This window comes from Lactuca serriola, chromosome 6 (genome assembly GCF_051521515.1).
Source record: "Lactuca serriola cultivar US96UC23 chromosome 6, Lser_US96UC23_V15, whole genome shotgun sequence".
NCBI classification, from domain to species: Eukaryota; Viridiplantae; Streptophyta; class Magnoliopsida; order Asterales; family Asteraceae; genus Lactuca; species Lactuca serriola.
The window spans coordinates 71,668,770-71,683,627 of NC_136413.1; the positions used below are offsets into that span (position 1 = coordinate 71,668,770).

The following is a 14,858-nucleotide window of genomic DNA, read 5'->3' on the forward strand; positions in this document are numbered from 1 at the left end:
TTAAGTGTAATTCTTAGTTGATTTGAAAGAGTTTAAATCAATAGCAGAACGAATAAGAAGAATCAAGTAGGCAGAAAGATAAAAGTTTCTCCATTCTATGAAGAAGGGAGAGTACCTTTCATTATGTTTTATGATAGATCTTAATGATTAAGAACCATATCTCAATTGATCCTCTAAGTGAGTCTTAGTGCAATGGTATGTCTAAGAAGAGGAATCAAGAATTGAAGAAATGGTTAAATCAGAAAGTCAATCATACTTCGTTCCAAAACAAGTCTTAGAGTTAAGATTGTGACATTGAGTGACAAGTATTAGGAAGGTTGATAACATTCATCAAATGTGGAAAGTTGTGATGTCTTGGATAAGACAAAGACCAACTAGAACCAATTTTATGAAATGTTTGTCTTGATAAAAGCTACACTAACTCTTGAATATTTGTTTGTCAAGAAATGTTTTATTGACAAAAGAATCTTATATGTCAAGGAGTCAGTGGGAGTCTTAATGATCTTGAAAAGTTTCAAGAACTAATCAAGAATAAACCTTATCGATCATCACTAGCACACGACTTGAGGTTTACAACCTATCGTATTGACATTATCTTGTCTCTGTGCCGTTCCAATTGAGTTAATTATGCATGTAAGTTCTATGAGTTCTCATTTGAACGCATAAAAAGGCAAGCACCTTGATCAATGAAAAGTACATTGATAAGATAGAGTGAGTTGCTTAACTACTTGGAAGACATGGTGGGCAGCCGTGTTACCATAAGGCAAAAGATCAAGATTGAAAAAGTTCGGTCCATAAGAGTTTGGATTTGTCGCAAACTTTGGTTTTGACAATTCACATGGATAGGAACACATACACCATTAAAATCTAAGTGTCATAAGATTTTCTCCTTCATGAAAATGACTGTGAGGAAATGCTTTCACTACTACAGATTTTAAAAAGATAATGATTGTGAAATTGTATTCTTGAATTCGATTATGGTTACGGTATCCCTTTCCATAATTCGAATTGTGAGATTTGGCAATTAGTCTGAATTGTTTAAGACACACATATGAGCTATCTCAGACAAAGGTGTATCAGATTAAGAAGCTTAGATAAAAGATTATCAAAGCATTAAGTATTAGAAATATGAACTTAAGAAATTCAATAGGTATTGTTTTTCTGCAAGTTAAGCTGTTTTCTAAATACATGTCAAAGCTAGTAGGAGCCTAAGTGTTATGTTTATAATAATCATCATGATAGTGGGAGCATAAATGTTATGATTGTATGATTATTAAGGCAAGTATTGCAAGTTAGCAATATTAATTATAGAAAACAAGAGTTATACTTTGCAAAGTCGTAAAAGTTGAATAGTTGTTTTGCTATAATTAAGGGAGAGAATATTGTACTTCGTTTCAAAATCTAAAGCTTAGATTGAGAAATTTTAATAAATTTAGTCAAAAGATACATAGTGTGTTCTTAAATTTCGATTATGATTATAGCATCCCTCTTCATATTTCGAATTATGAGAATGTAGCACGTAAAATATTATGGCAGAAGATTGATAAAGTATCAAATCTTTATATAAGACATTATGCATCATGTCCCATATGCCTCGGGTATAGGATCCATTGCGAATGCTATAATATTTGACCATTCTAAAATTTTCCAAATGTCTAACGCATTTAGAGGGAAAAAGGACTAGAATCGGTTTTGACTAAACAACTATCAAAGGTCGATCCAAAGCTCGCTAAGGATTGGTCACTTGTGAATAGTTGGAAGTATGATATTGGATGGAGCACATCGACATTATTATGAATAGATAAGATTCTATTAAGAATAAGTTGTGATATGGTAAGTATGGAAAGGTTTCCATATTGGGAGTTGGATATTAAGAATCTATGTCTAGATTAGAAACTTTTATGCAAAAGGATGTTCAAAGGAATGTACTTTGAGTAAAAGACATCACGTCTATGGAATTGTCTTGTAACAATCTCCGATAGAGGACTTTGTAATTTCGTTGGCAATAGTCATTGTGACTTTTGTGCTGTGACATTATGAAAGGATCATTGCATAAAATGTTAGAATCTAACATATTCTATAAGTGGCAAGAATTTGATATTCTTTCACTTGTAGAAAGGATTGGGAGTTGTGAAATGAGTATGATTGGAAATGTGTTCATTTGATCTATTTCACAAAGTAAGAACCATAGGAAAACATTGTGTGCATGCTAAGAGCATGGGACAAGTATAGCTATAATTCAAGTAAGAAGTTGATTACCCGAAACGACAAATAATGAGTAATCGATATGGTGATAAATAAAAGGTGTTTTATTTATACTCAAAGGTTTGAGGCCATATGTGATTAGTATTATCCTTGTGTTTCACCTTGCATGTTTTGACTTCCTGAATAATTCAATTGATTCAGAACAGTTAAAATTATTCGAACGGACCACAGTCGTTCATATGTTGGAAGTACGTATGAATGAAGACCGTCGTGAATTGGTGTGTGGATTGTCTAAAGTGTATTAGACATAAGCAATTGTTTGCTGCAACATTCATGAGTGCTTATGAATGTGATTTGAGCATTGGATTAAACCCATGCTCACTTGGATCACTTCATGGATTTTATCACGAGTGATTGGTGAGACGATAATATCTTATATTCTTGAAATCGAGATGTGTGAGTTATATCTTGCGAGTCGATTGCACATTGATAATATGTAAATGCACCAGTAACTTGGTGTTATAAAACATATTGTTGTGTGTGATTTGGTGAGTAAGTGCAAGCAAGCATTGAGTCAAAGTTTATCTGTTCCTTTTATCCAAAGTAGGATAAAAGTGATATCTGTGGGCCCCTCGATGATTTAGTGATGGCACCTAAGCGCTTGGCCAAGCCGGGACTAAATTGATGTGTTCAATTGTAGTCTGTTGTCGGTCGTCATAAATCTGAATTCGGGAAACAGCACATAGACAGAGAGAATGATTTAGATCCATGTCTCAGTCTATACGATAATATCTAGGATGGAGGAATATATGATCCCTTATCTAAAGGACACGCGTATCTGATAAGATCAGAGTTGACAGCGGCTTTAGAAAGCTACGATTGCAGATAAGGATCTAAAGTCATACGCAGAATAGTTATTAGACTTATCCAAGTGGGAGACTGTTGGATTAGTGTCTAAGTCCATAACTATTTTGGTATGTACTTGACCCGATGGTGCATGGTCCTTTTGGGTTGCCTTCACCAAAGCAACTTGATAGGATGAATTATGGAGAGAAAGGATTAATTATGATTTATTAATATATTATGAGAATAATATATTAAAGGAGAAATCATATTGTTTAATTAATATTAGTCAAGAATTAATAAGAATTAAGTTTGTGGCTAAAAGAGATTAATTAAACTTAAGGGACTACAATTTTAATTATAATATAATTGCAATTGGGCTATGGATTACCTTATAATATAAGGTTGGACGAATCCTATGGGGAAACCCATTAGAAATCGTCCAAAGGCTTGTTAAGGAAGGGTCCATGGGTTGCTTAGGTCCTAAGCATCCAAATTAGGGTTTCCTAGTTCAAAACCCTAATAGCCTACATGTATAGATAGTACCCTTAAGCCTCAAAAACGTGGTGAACTAATTGGTTAGGGTTTCCACACGTTTTTGGGCAGCTCCTTCTCTTCTCCTCTTCATCCTCTTGCTCTTGGTGTTTGTGAGCCATTAGAGGAGTGACATTTGTGACTCTAAGCTTTCTAAAATAATTACAAGGAGGAATTGTGATTGTTATTGATACATAACAATCAAGGTAAGATCTTAAACCTATTCTTATGTTAATATGATTACTTGTATGCTAGAATTAGGGTTTTAAAGTCTTGGATGAAAAGCATGTACAATAGAGAAACCTAGATCCAAGCATTAGGGTTGCATGAGCACATAGGATATTCTTATGGCTAAAACCCATCACTAAGGCGTATAGAGTTATAAATAAGCGCTCTAAGAAGATTGAAGAAACATACTATGTCACTTTTGATGATAGCTATGTTAAGAAGATAAAGTCAACAGAAGGTGCAACGCAAGAAATCTTTCCAAAGAATGGTCAAGTTACTACCTCCATTTCAAATCTTTTCGAGCAATATTTTCTTCTTTTTGATGTGCCTCAAAAGGCGATTGATTCTGAATCAACGGCGAAAGACAACAAGGTTGATAATCTAAAACAAATTATCGACGATGCTGCTCAAAAGATGGCAGATGATCGACCTAAAGAAACCGAGAGGCTAGAAGGAAGCGAACCTTTGAATGACCGTGCTAATGTCCAGGGGGAGGGTCCATCTCTTTAATGCGATCAAGGTTCATCATTCCAGGGGGAGAGTCTATCGTTACAATCTTCAAGCTTCTCTGAGAATCCAATCGAAGGAGGTGATACCAATCCAGATTCTGAACAGGCGTCATCCTTCAAGGGGGAGCACAGTAATTTTTTATCCATTCAAGATTATTCTCATGACCATAAGAAGGATTTATAATCATGTATTCGATTATAAATCGGGGGAGAATTTTATATGGCCATTCGAAATTGGATTTGTAACTTTTCAAAGTTGAAGATTTTTGATAAAGCTTGTGGTAGAATTATGAAGGTAGCTTTTACAGTGGAAGTTCTTCATCGAGCTCTGCTAAAGCTTTTACAAAGAAGTATCCTTTACAGCGGAAGTTCTTTATCGAGCTCTGCTAAGGACTTGTTATATCTCCGACTTCTAGTATTTTCTTGATCAAGTGGCATTACAAATCTTAAAGTTTGGGTTGTTACATGATATTTTTTGATGGCTTATATCATTAGCTTATTTGAAGATCATTGCGACTTGGAGGGGGAGCTCTTCAAAGACAAGAAGTGATTCAGTTTCTTTGTTTTGAAATGGGTTTTTATGGCGGGTTTGGTTTTCATGAAGATTTTTTTGGGATTACATTCGAAAATGAAGTTTAAAGACATTACTTCATTGCTTGATTTATATATCCTAAAGCCCGTGTCTGAAGACTATTGAAGAATCAAGATTCGTGGATTGCTTCATCTATTCCTCGTTGCAAGATCTTTTTATTTGCTAGATGCTTGTTTTGGAAGTTAAAGCATTGTCATCCATTCCGTACTTTAAGGGGGAGATTGTAGGGTTTCAAAGCACTCCATGGATGATGGCAATGGGCCCCTTTGATGAAGTGTAGGTTAAAAGCCCAAGACTTGTCGTTTCCCTATAAATAGTCATGTATTATTCATTATTAGGGTTAAGAGTGAGGCAAAATGTAGCCGCCACGTGAGGTTTCTTATGTACTTTTAGATTCTTTAGTCTATGCTGAAAGTGTAATTTATTCCTCTTGTTTGAATAAATCGAGTGATCATTCGACCTAATCTTCAGAGTAATGTTTGTTCTTATTTTCCGCATCTTGTTCATCAGATCTCAATTAGGGTTTTATTCCCAACAAGTTCCAGCTGTCTCCATATTATATATAAGGATGACCCAATAAACATAGCCCATATCTTTGTGTTCCATATATCTGTGTTTACTGATAGAAAGAGATTAGGGAAAAAAGAGGCGCCAAAGCTGAACATAGCGACATAGAGAAACGAAATGTCCCATGGCGCATATAAATTGTTGTCCACGAAGTAATCAACGCCTGGTAGCCTGTAATATGTCTCTATCTCTTTCTCTGATAAACAGAAAGTAAGAATGGATGTTGATATTGTTGTTTAATCGGTTCTTGGTTGTTAGAGATATAGGGATTCTAAAAAGTGATATGCATCAATTCTTAATTTTTGATTTAGTGATGTTGGTGTGATTGTATGTTGTTGGTCGCTGGCTGTTTTAGTGTTTCAGATTTATCCTCTATAACTCTATTTGTTCTCGATATTGTTGTTTCAAAATCATTTTGGGTAAATTTAATCTCGGAATCTATTTATTTCTTATCTATTTGATGTATTCTCTACCTGATTAATTTCTAATCATCCATTTGATTCTCCACTGCTTATTATTTGAAATCTAAGTTTATTTAGGTTTGTTTTAGAAATCTGTTTGACTTCTTATTCATCTGATTTCTTCTCTACTTCTATACAGGAAAAAATAATCATAGTTTGAAAGATCAATCGTTCATTCGGAATTTCTGTTCCGGAAATCATTCGAAACTAGTTGGTTACTTGGTTATTTCAGTTTTTCAGAAATCAAATCGGATTTCTACTCTGGTTGTGTTTGTGCTAATCATTTGGGTAAGTTTTAATTTCGAAATCTTTGTTTATTTAGTTTTTTTTTTTTTCAGAAATCTTATTTCTTATATATCTTATTTCTTCTCTTAGACGTACGGTTATAGGTTTTTTTTGTTTCTGATTTCTCTATTGTTTCTGAAATCGGATTTGGGTGGTTTGGCTACTGATTTCTTTATTGTGAAGCAGGAGCTATATTTTTGAGTTCTGACTTTGCTGCCTAAAGATCCGTTCTTATCAAATTTCTAATTTCTAGAGGCTGCCTAAAGATCGTTTCTTATTAGGATGTATCTCCGAAGTATGATGATGCAAGAAAGATCGAATGTATTAGCAATTTTAAGTATCGAAAATGATTTTTTAGAAATATTGATTATTATAAAATAATAGATGTTTTTACTTCCAAAAATGCATGAGTACGTAGTGATTTTTAGGTTTTGTTTGTATCCTTTGATTATAAAATTTACTGTATTTATTATTATTATTATTATTATTATTATTATTATTATATATAGGGGCATCAATTTTTTGTTTTGCCCCGGGTAGTAAAAAACAATGGACCGGCCGTGCTCGAACCATGTGATCACCTCTCAATCTGCTACAAATCATTGTACTCGAACCATGTTATCACCTCTCAATCTGCTACGAATCATGGTACTCGAACCATGTTATAACCTGTCAATCTGCTAAAAATCATGGTACTCGAACCATGTTATCACCTCTCTATCTGCTACTTAGAACCTCTGGAATTCTCCCTGTTTCAAATACGGGTCCTCTACTTTCAGTAGTACGGGCCCATACTACCTGCCACATCTACCCATACTTTCCACACGGATCGTCCCAAATTTCTTAAGTAGCTGCTCAACCTTCTCGATCACCAATCCCGATATACCTGGTCACTCCCCATTGAATACTCTCCTCTATCAGCATACTCATCTGACTAAGGTCACTCCTTAGGCTCTTCCTAGGTTCTCTCACTTCTCTTCCATCAACTACTGAAGAACTCCTTATGAAGCCAGCCATTTACCTCCTGAATATCGTCATATTCACTTAGTAGCTGACTCCCATCATCAAGAGTTCCACAAAGCACGAAGCAATCAGCATTCGGGCATCAAATAATCTCCACCAACACGTAAAACCACTATAGGTTACAACTCCACTTGCTCTACTCACACTCAAAAGGTATCACCAAACTCAAGCAACCCTACCCCTCGTGGGTATCTAACTACTTCCTCAATAGGCTCCTCCAATGCTCATCTAGGTATCTCTCCTAGATTACTCCCCCACTTATAGTTCTCTCTAAAGGATTCTTGTTGGATACTCTTACTCCACTCATACTCAAAACACATCACAGATAGCAAAATTCCTAGGCTAAGGCATCACAAATCAGTCAACTCTAGCCCTAAAATATGAAATACCTAAGTCAATGGATGCCAACTCTTTCTTCCTTCAAAGTTCCTCCTTCACAAAAGAATCCTTCAAGATCACTCCATAGGCCTCCATTGCTCACACAAGCTAAGAAACGAGATTTAGGGTTTTGAGAGAAGTAGGATGCTGGAAATGGTGGTTGGGTATGAACACATAATGTTCCTTAAATAGGGATACTCGAAAACATTAGGGTTTCTTTCGGGACTTAGTACGCCCAGCGTACTAGGTGGCTTTCGCGTTCCTTCCATGCATATAAGTACGCCGAGCGTACACATAATTACGCCCCGCGTACACATAATTACGCCCCGCGTACTCAATTGCCACATTATTCATAATAAGGACTAAACTTGCCAAATCTTCAAACTACCATGGCTTCTTTGATATAACTCCGTTCCCAATGAACCTCATACCCACAGAAAGGTGACGAGATGCCCTAAGCTTCTAGCAACCCGTCTCAACCCCGAGGCTTCCTCATGCCCAGGTTGCAGCCCACGAACCCTAATCACAAACGATCCAAAACATGATGTTACACTTAATTTGATAGTGAGAATGTGGAGAACAATATTCATGAGTAGGGTTGAGTCGATTAAAGATGAAGAATAGGGAGTTGACATGGCTGAGGATGACGGGAGGGTTTGAAGATTGGTGATGGGGAAAAAAAGATGAAGAATCGTTATCTGGCTAATACCATATATAGAAGGATAATTAAATCAAAATGAATTTGATTGACATAAACATCACCAATATATAATTACAGGACAATTAGTATAAAAGGAATACAATAATTACATAATAAATTCCTAAGATAAAGGTTTGACTATATATGAATAAATATACCAAATTAGTACTGAAAATTACCCTATGTGGAGAAGTTCTATGATTAGAGGCCTTAAGTCCTGTAATAAACTTGGGCTAGTTGATGGTTCTATAAAAGAACAATTGACGATGTAACTAAATTACAAATGGAAATGTGCAAATGTTGTTATTTGTTCTATGATCCTTGGGTCAATCTCTGAGTCTATATATTATGGTCATACAGAATGTTTTAAAAACCGGTTTGAATCGGTCTGTCGAACCGGTTGGACCGGAAACCAGGAGAGAGAGCGGTTCAACTATCATCAGTTTTACATTGATTTCTGAACCGGATTGAACCGGCCGGTTTTTAGAAAAAACCGATTGAACCGGTCAAAATAAATCGGTTGAACCGGTTAAACCGAATAAAAACACATGAAAAAGAACCATTTACATAATAAACTTTGGTGATTTTTTTCAAATCTATTTAGTTTTCTCTAAATAAAAACATATAGTAAATGTTATAAATTCTTTTGATGTGTTTGTATTCATCAAAAACTACATTTCGTTTCAGTATTATACTTAATTTTCTTTTTGACATATATGGATTGATGTAAAAAAACTAAAACTTATGGTTAAGTCTTATTTTAATGTATTTGGATTCATCTACAACTTATTTTTATATGGATTTTTAATGTTTGAACTTGTAAACATCAAATTCATAATTTCTATATGTATGCATGTGTAGGAAAATAGAAAAATACATGAAAAACATAGAAACCGGTTCACCCGGCGGTCGAACCGGTTAAACCGGTTGAAACGGGAACCGGTCACCATACTGGTTCAACTAAAAAACTGGTTTTTACAACATTGGTCATACATGTTTTGAAATTGCTAAGAAGTTTGGAATGATTTATTTGAAACCTATAATAAAGCTTACGATTTCGTTATCTTTAATGTCCATCAAAGCATAAACTCTCTCACTCAAAACAGATCCCCTCTTTTTGAGTATTAAAATAAATTAGATACACTTTGGAAAAGTTTGATGAGTTGCATCTACCTGTGAGGAGGCTGCATTTAAACTCAATGATCATTCCAAACTTATGAAGCTTATGCAAATTTTGACCGATCTTGATGATCATTAAAGTCAAGTTAAAAGTTATATCTCTTTAATGGAACCATTATTAAATGTCAAAATTGTCTTCTCTATTATTTCTCGAGAAGAGTCATATAAAAAAACGGTTCTTTTTCTGGTCTTGTAGATACATCTAAGACTCAACCATAAGCTTTCAATTATAGAAGTGATTTTAAACCTAGAAGTGATTTCAATAATCAAAATAATCAAAGTAAATCTTTTGCTGGAAGTACTTATAGTAACTCTTCTAGAACCATTGGAGGATATAACAAGCTGTTTACATTTGGATTTTCTTGTATGTGAAAATGGTTCTATAAAAGTTATGAGAAAATCAGAACATGATATTTCCTTCAGAGCTTCCTTCGTCCGTAATTTGGAGCCTAGTGAAGTTTATCTAAAGATAATACCATGAAGCTAAAACAGCTATACGAAAGTCCTTCCACAACTTTCTTGACAAATTATGCTCATCATTTTAGAACTCCTTCAAATACCATATATTTATGGTTGTTTTATACCAACATATATGTAATCTTATAATAATGAAATTTAGTTTCATTTTATATTAGTTATCAAATATGTAGTTCAGTTTGAGATAATACATGTAAATATATATTTAGCCCATATAAACTCTCCAAAACGGACCTTGTGGAGAAAAGGGCACTCCAACATATATAGTCACTTATATTACCGTGTCATATTGATGTGAGATACCCTAACAATAATGATGCCCAAACGACCAGATTTGATTGCTAATTAAAACCAACAAAAACAGAAAGAATGAAAATATAACTCTAAATGGATTCTTAATTGATAATCAAAATACTACCCATCAAAAAAAGAAAACGAAATACTGGTAAAGATAAGTAGATAAGCTTCATTCATTAACACTAGGAGATCAGAATTGATTAGGATAAAATTTCTAATGAATTATCTAAATTAAATTTAAAAAAATAAAGTTTTTAGAAGAAATTCCAAAAAAAAGACAATTTTGGGGCTCTTAACCCATGGAGATTCCATTTACATATCATTTGCAGTTTTAATCCAATTCCGAGATATCATATCACTTTGACAGATTTGTTGCTAATGTCATCACACTTCAATTCCTAGGGGTACTAACATCATCAAGGCATGAAGTGCCGGATCGAGGACAATTTGGGGAACCCACGTAAATTTTAGGGGTAACATACCGAAAAAATAACACTATATTGAAAATTTTCTAAAAAAAATTCCACTTACCCCGGGTTCCCACTAAGGTCCACCCCATAAGCCATGCATTAGCATTCGTACTACTTGCATCAAGTAAATTTTAGAAATGGTCTATGTGCTTTACAAAATTTTTGAACTTTAGTCCTAGTTTGCATTTCGTGAGATGGACAATTATTCTGGTTTCTTTTTATTGCTTGTTGGGAGCAAATTGTCCCATGTGGGTTGTGTTCCTCGGAGTTCTCATCCCTGTAGAAAGAAATAGACGAGAACTTGCAGAGAGCTGTGGATTGGAAGCTGTTTAGCGGTTTAGGTCATAGTAAGAGCATAGAGTTCTCACCACCAAATTGATCTCAGAAACTCCTGTAAAAATTCTGATTTGCCTATTGTTTTCTACTTTTCTTTAAAATAGTTTTGGTCTTCATGATTCAACACTTGACGGAAAAAAAAAAGAGAGAGAAAGAAACAAACCCTTACTAATATAGACCATGGGTTAAAAGAATTCTGTCACTTCAAAAAAGTTAAGTACTCAATTTGTATCTTTTTCTAATTTTTTAGAGTCCTAACTAGCATAAGGCTTTTAATCAAAAAATATATTTTTAGCATCAATGTCAAAAAAGCAAACTAGTTCACAGTTTAATTAATCTGATTCCATTAGTTTTTTTTTTTAATCATATAACTTGAGGACCAAAAAATTCAATAGATGGGAAAACATATATAATAAATATAAATTGTCAAGAGGCTCGATCATAAGTCTTTGAACGTGTAATTTGTGGCAATTTATTTAAATTTTTTTACATTATCTCTAATGGCTTGGTCAAATTCCACGGAAGTGAAGTATTAGATCTAAACTCTACACAGATGGGCCACCAATTGGACGTCATTCAATTGAATTGAATCTTTTGTCTTGGTCTTCACTCTTCAGAATCGAAGCTATATAAAAATTATGAATCCATTTAATGAGGCAGTTCTACACAGATTTGAGGCCATTCAGCGAGGAAGTTCATATATGCATAAATACAATCCAAAAATCACCAGGATTTGCATTTACAATATGAATCCTTGTGTTTTTATAGTTTTCTCACTTCTTTTGCTACTACTTGAGACTACAACTGCCACCAACCAATTGGTTGTAGTGGGAGGAGGAGGAGGAGGAGGAGATGGTAATGGTGTTACCAAAAAGTGTTTGGATAATGAGAGACATGCTCTCCTTCTTTTCAAAGCTCCCCTCCAAGATCCCTTTGGTTGTCTCTATACGTGGAGAGCTGAAGAAGATGACTGCTGTAAGTGGAAAGGAGTCACGTGCAACAACAAAACAGGTCATGTCACAGAGCTTGATATGAGCTCATCATGTGGCCTTGAAGGTGAGATTAGCCATTCATTGGTTAACTTAAGCTACTTGAATTATCTAGCTCTTTCTTCCAATATTTTTCATGGAACCATTCCCTCGATCATTGGTTCGTTGAGTCAATTAAGGTACTTTGACCTTGGTTTCAATAATCTTAATGGGACCATTCCCATGTCCATTGGTTCCTTGACCAAGTTAAGATACCTCAACCTTGGCCACAATAATCTTAATGGGGCCATTCCTAGGTCCATTGGTTCCTTGACCGAATTAAGGATGCTTGACCTTTCTTATAACTCTCTTTATGGAACCATTCCTCCAGAGTTTGGAAACCTCACCAACTTGCAACACCTTTATCTTGTTTCTGTTGGAAGATGTAGAGTTGAAAAGGTAGAGTGGTTGTCTCATCTATCTTATTTGAAGGAACTTCTTATGGATGAGATTTCACTAGCCAAACAAAATCATTGGGTAGATGTTATTCTGCGTCTCCGGAAACTATCCTATTTAAGTTTACAAGGATGTGAGCTGTCACATGTCATGTATCCATATTCTTCTTCATTTCTCAACTCTTCTTCATCTATTCATACCCTTGATTTTAGTTACAACAACCTTACCTCATCCATGTATCGTTGGTTGCTCCCATTAACCAACAATAAGCTTCGTGTTCTTGTTCTCTCCAACAACATGTTAGATGGGATACCCAAATATCTTGGTAACCTCTGTGGTTTGACAACTTTAATTCTAAATAACAATTCTATAGTGGTCGAATTGCGTGTTTTTTTGAACAACTTGTCTGGATGCGCATTGCTTTCATTAAAAACGTTGGATGTTTCTCATAACCAATTTACAAGGCCACTGTCTGATGAGATTCAAATACTAACAAATCTAGCCTATCTTGATATGAGCTCTTGCAATCTAGGGCCTCGCTTTCCAACATGGATTCAAACACTCAAAAATCTTACCTATCTTGATATTTCCAATAATAGAATTTCAGACACCATTCCTTTGGATTTTTGGGACATGTGGCCTTATCGATTAAGCTATATGAATCTCTCTTCCAACAACATCAGCGGGAAAACACCAGATTTATCATCAAATTTTGACAACAGATCAATGATAGATTTGAGTTCCAACAGCTTTCATGGTCCAATACAGCATGTTTCTTCCAGTTTGCGAAAGTTAAATCTTTCCAGAAACAAATTCAATGGAGGAATCTCCTTTTTATGTGAAATAGTCGATGGGTTATTAGAATTTCTTGACCTCTCTAGTAACTTCCTAAGTGGGAGACTTCCAAACTGTTTGTGGAATTTTAAACAACTAGTAGTTCTCAATCTAAAAGACAACAATCTATCTGGAAGACTTCCTCCCTCCATTGCATCTTTGATAGAATTAGAGGTATTGTATTTGTACAAGAACAACTTCTCTGGAGAATTGCCTTTGTCTCTAAAGAATTGCACGAGTTTAAGTTTTTTGAATTTGGGCGCTAACAAGTTTTCTGGTAATGTGCCTGTTTGGATTGGGGAAAACTTATCAAGGTTGTATGTTCTTATACTAAGATCAAACAACTTCTTTGGAACCATCCCTTTGCAATTATGTCGATTACCAAATCTTCAAATTCTAGACTTGTCCATAAACAATCTCCATGGATCCATCCCCTCATGTTTGAATAATCTTACAAGCATGGTTTGAGGAGGATACCCTCAAAATGTGCATTACATTTTGACAACTGATTATACAGGAAATGCTATTCTAAACCAGTATATTGACCATGCGATCGTCAAGTGGCAAGGAGATGAACGTGAATTCTTCAGAAGTCTGAGATTGTTGAAGAGCATTGACCTGTCAAGCAACAATCTAACAGGTCAAATCCCATATCAGATTACAAATCTTTATGCATTGATTTCACTAAACTTATCGAAGAACTCTCTAATTGGAGAGATTCCACACAATATTGGTCAGATAAAACAGCTTTTAACTCTGGATTTATCTAGAAACAATTTATCAGGACAGATACCATCAAGCCTGTCTAAAATGAGTTTATTGAACGACCTAGACATGTCATTTAATAACCTGTCAGGGAGAATCCCAACAAGCATCCAGCTCCAGTCCTTTCCACCTTCAAGATACGATGGAAACGCAGGACTATGCGGACCCCCCCTTTCCAGAAAATGTCTTGGAGATGAAGAATCAGAAGCAACATCAGTCAATGGTAAAAGCGAGGATGATGGGGAAGACATAGATGAAGTTTGGGGATGGTTCTATATTGGTGGGGCCACTGGTTTTGTCACTGGATTTTGGATAGCATGTGGCGCTTTACTTCTCAATCATCGAGGGAGACGTGCTTTTTTTCACTTTTATGATAGCTTCAAAGATTGGGTTTATGTGAAGATTGTGGTGTTCATTGCAAATTTGCAAAGGGTTAGACATACAAGTTTCTCATCTAAATTTTCTTTTTGACTTATTTTCTAGCATGTATCTTAATTATCTTGAACAGACCTATTACTGTTCTTATTTAGGGCTAGCTGTATGGTAATGTAATTTGGCAGGGGTTTTTAAGTCCCCAATATCAATAAAATTGCCACCAACACCATTGGTGGCCATTTCTCGCCTTGTGTGAAATAAGACATTCTGAAAAGTTTATACTTTTGCAGCATATAAACATAAGATGAAAATGTAGTTATTGTTGTATGTTTTGATGGACTATGTTTCTTCGACAATTCTCAATGTAGATTATTTG

General features: G+C 35.0%; 1 protein-coding gene across 1 annotated transcript; it reads left to right on the plus strand.

The window, feature by feature from the left end:
• Positions 1-11,830: 11,830 nt before the first annotated feature.
• On the plus strand, positions 11,831-14,578 carry LOC145059880 (receptor-like protein EIX2). Its single transcript, XM_079007647.1, has 2 exons — positions 11,831-13,619; positions 13,860-14,578. The coding sequence occupies exons 1-2, from the start codon at positions 11,831-11,833 to the stop codon at positions 14,576-14,578; spliced, it is 2,508 nt and encodes an 835-aa protein (XP_078863773.1).
• Positions 14,579-14,858: the final 280 nt, after the last annotated feature.